The sequence below is a fragment of the Sinocyclocheilus grahami genome, unplaced genomic scaffold (genome assembly GCF_001515645.1).
Source record: "Sinocyclocheilus grahami isolate Dianchi unplaced genomic scaffold, SAMN03320097.WGS_v1.1 scaffold6274.1, whole genome shotgun sequence".
NCBI classification, from domain to species: domain Eukaryota; kingdom Metazoa; phylum Chordata; class Actinopteri; order Cypriniformes; family Cyprinidae; genus Sinocyclocheilus; species Sinocyclocheilus grahami.
Window position 1 is genome coordinate 1,847 of NW_015510735.1, and position 1,852 is coordinate 3,698.

At 35.5% G+C, this 1,852-nt stretch overlaps 1 protein-coding gene across 1 annotated transcript in view; it reads right to left on the minus strand.

The window, feature by feature from the left end:
• Positions 1-244: 244 nt before the first annotated feature.
• Positions 245-1,852, minus strand: part of LOC107577512 (brain-specific angiogenesis inhibitor 1-associated protein 2-like) — a 2,827-nt gene continuing 1,219 nt past the window's right edge. Inside the window, exons 3-4 of the mRNA XM_016263580.1 lie at positions 1,017-1,154; positions 245-308 (exon numbers count right to left, since the gene is read on the minus strand). Of these exons, the coding sequence (XP_016119066.1) occupies positions 270-308; positions 1,017-1,154 (177 nt within the window). The 3' untranslated portion in view covers positions 245-269. The remainder of the gene's footprint in view (positions 309-1,016; positions 1,155-1,852) is intronic.

A 1,852-nucleotide genomic window follows, 5' to 3' on the forward strand; every position in this document is an offset into this window, starting at 1 on the left:
TTTATAAACCCTTTAGATCCATAATGTGTGAAAAATTCTTGTAAAGATTTTTATAGACTCTGAGTAAAGCTTGTGAATAACCAAATTGTCTGCGAGTTTTTTATTTTTTTATTTAATGAATCTTTTGCCTGTCAAATTTTTTTTTTGTTATAAGTCACTGTAATTGTAGCAAAGCAAAATTATGTTTGGAAATCTTTACTGTAGCCAATGTAAAAATGTGATCACACATTTTGATAAAGTTTTAACATACATGCTCATGTTTAATTTTCTCATTCTCTCTCGAGTGTGTTCAAAGCTGTATGTTCAAACTGTGAAGAGAGAAAGAGTGGGATTTATAGAGATTACTTACAGAAACAGATTTATAGAATTCCCACAATGTTTCATCCCAGCATGAAGTCTCAGTTGGATGTCACGAATTGCCAAACTCAGAATGCACAGACATTACATTTTCAAGACTTGAATTGATTTATGTCTTTTGTACACTGAGAGAAATTTTAAAGAAATAGTTCATCCAAAAATAAATTCTCATAATTTACTCAGCCTCACGTTGTTCCAAATCTGTATTACTTTCTTCCATGCAACAAAAAAAGAGAAAATATGAAGATTGACACTTATAATTACATTGAAAAGACTGGACACTCTTTTCCAAGCAATTATAATTAATGAAGACTAGAGCATTCAAGCTTCAAAAAGGATGCAAAGCACCATTTAAGTATCATAAACGTGGTCAATACAACTAATTTGTTATATTTCAGGTCTTCTAAAGTCATATGATAGAGTTTTGAATGAGAAACAGACCAAAATAAAAGTTGTTTGGGTCTTTGGAAAAAAGCGAACAACTACATTCTTCAAAACATCTTCATTTGTGTTACACAAAAGAAGGATTTACATGTTTGGAATGATATGAGGCTGAATAAATGGTGATAGAATTCTAATTTTTGGTGTAACTAGTCCACCAAAAAGAAAGTACTTAAAAGTAAGTTTCATTTGCTGAAATTTGAAGAGCACTGACTCACCTGCATCTCCTTGTCTCCATATTTGGAGGGGTTCTTGCTGCCCTGACTCTTCCTGCGCAGTTTCTTCAGTTCGGCCTGGCACTTCTCCAGACTCTCTCCTTTGCTTTTGTGTTCCATCTGATATTTCTTCAGAGCTGCCTGCCAGACGAAATAACACAGCTCTCATCACAATCAACCCCTAACAATATCCAAATGGACAAGACGGGGAACTTAATGGTTGTATTTCAAAAAATGTTATTAAGCATCTATTCCAGAAAGACCTCAGGTGGCTAAATGCCAACGAGAACAGAATGAGATTGGGCTCTCTCGTAGTATGCTTGATTTCTTTATTCTCAGCATATCCTGAGCTTTAAAGCTTACAATAAATGTTAAAAGTGTCCCCATTGTGAATCTACTGTTTCTTAACAATGCTTAACTGACCTGAACCCAGCATCTAAAAGACATGAAGGTCAACACATGTTCTTTACTAATGGGAACTTGGCGGAGTCAGCCCAATCAGGTCTTTTATTGTCCTTAAAGTGTCTTCCCAGAACCCACTGCTTGATGAATTAATTGTGTTTCAGACCATACATCTTTGTTTTCACTAGTCTTCACTGCCAAAGCCTTCTGCTACATTTGACTGAGCCTGACGCAGTTTATTTTCCATCCTTACTATGTGTGGAACGGAAAGCATGAGAGCGTAGTTCATTATTTCTATCAATGCTGGAAATGAGTGACCGAATAAATGTGGCTTTGATTTCTTGCCAAGAAGCTGAGGGTCAATCTAATGCATTTACAAACAAGCCTGATAGAGATCCAGTTCTCAATCTGTGAAGCTGAAAGTCTCATTTCAGATG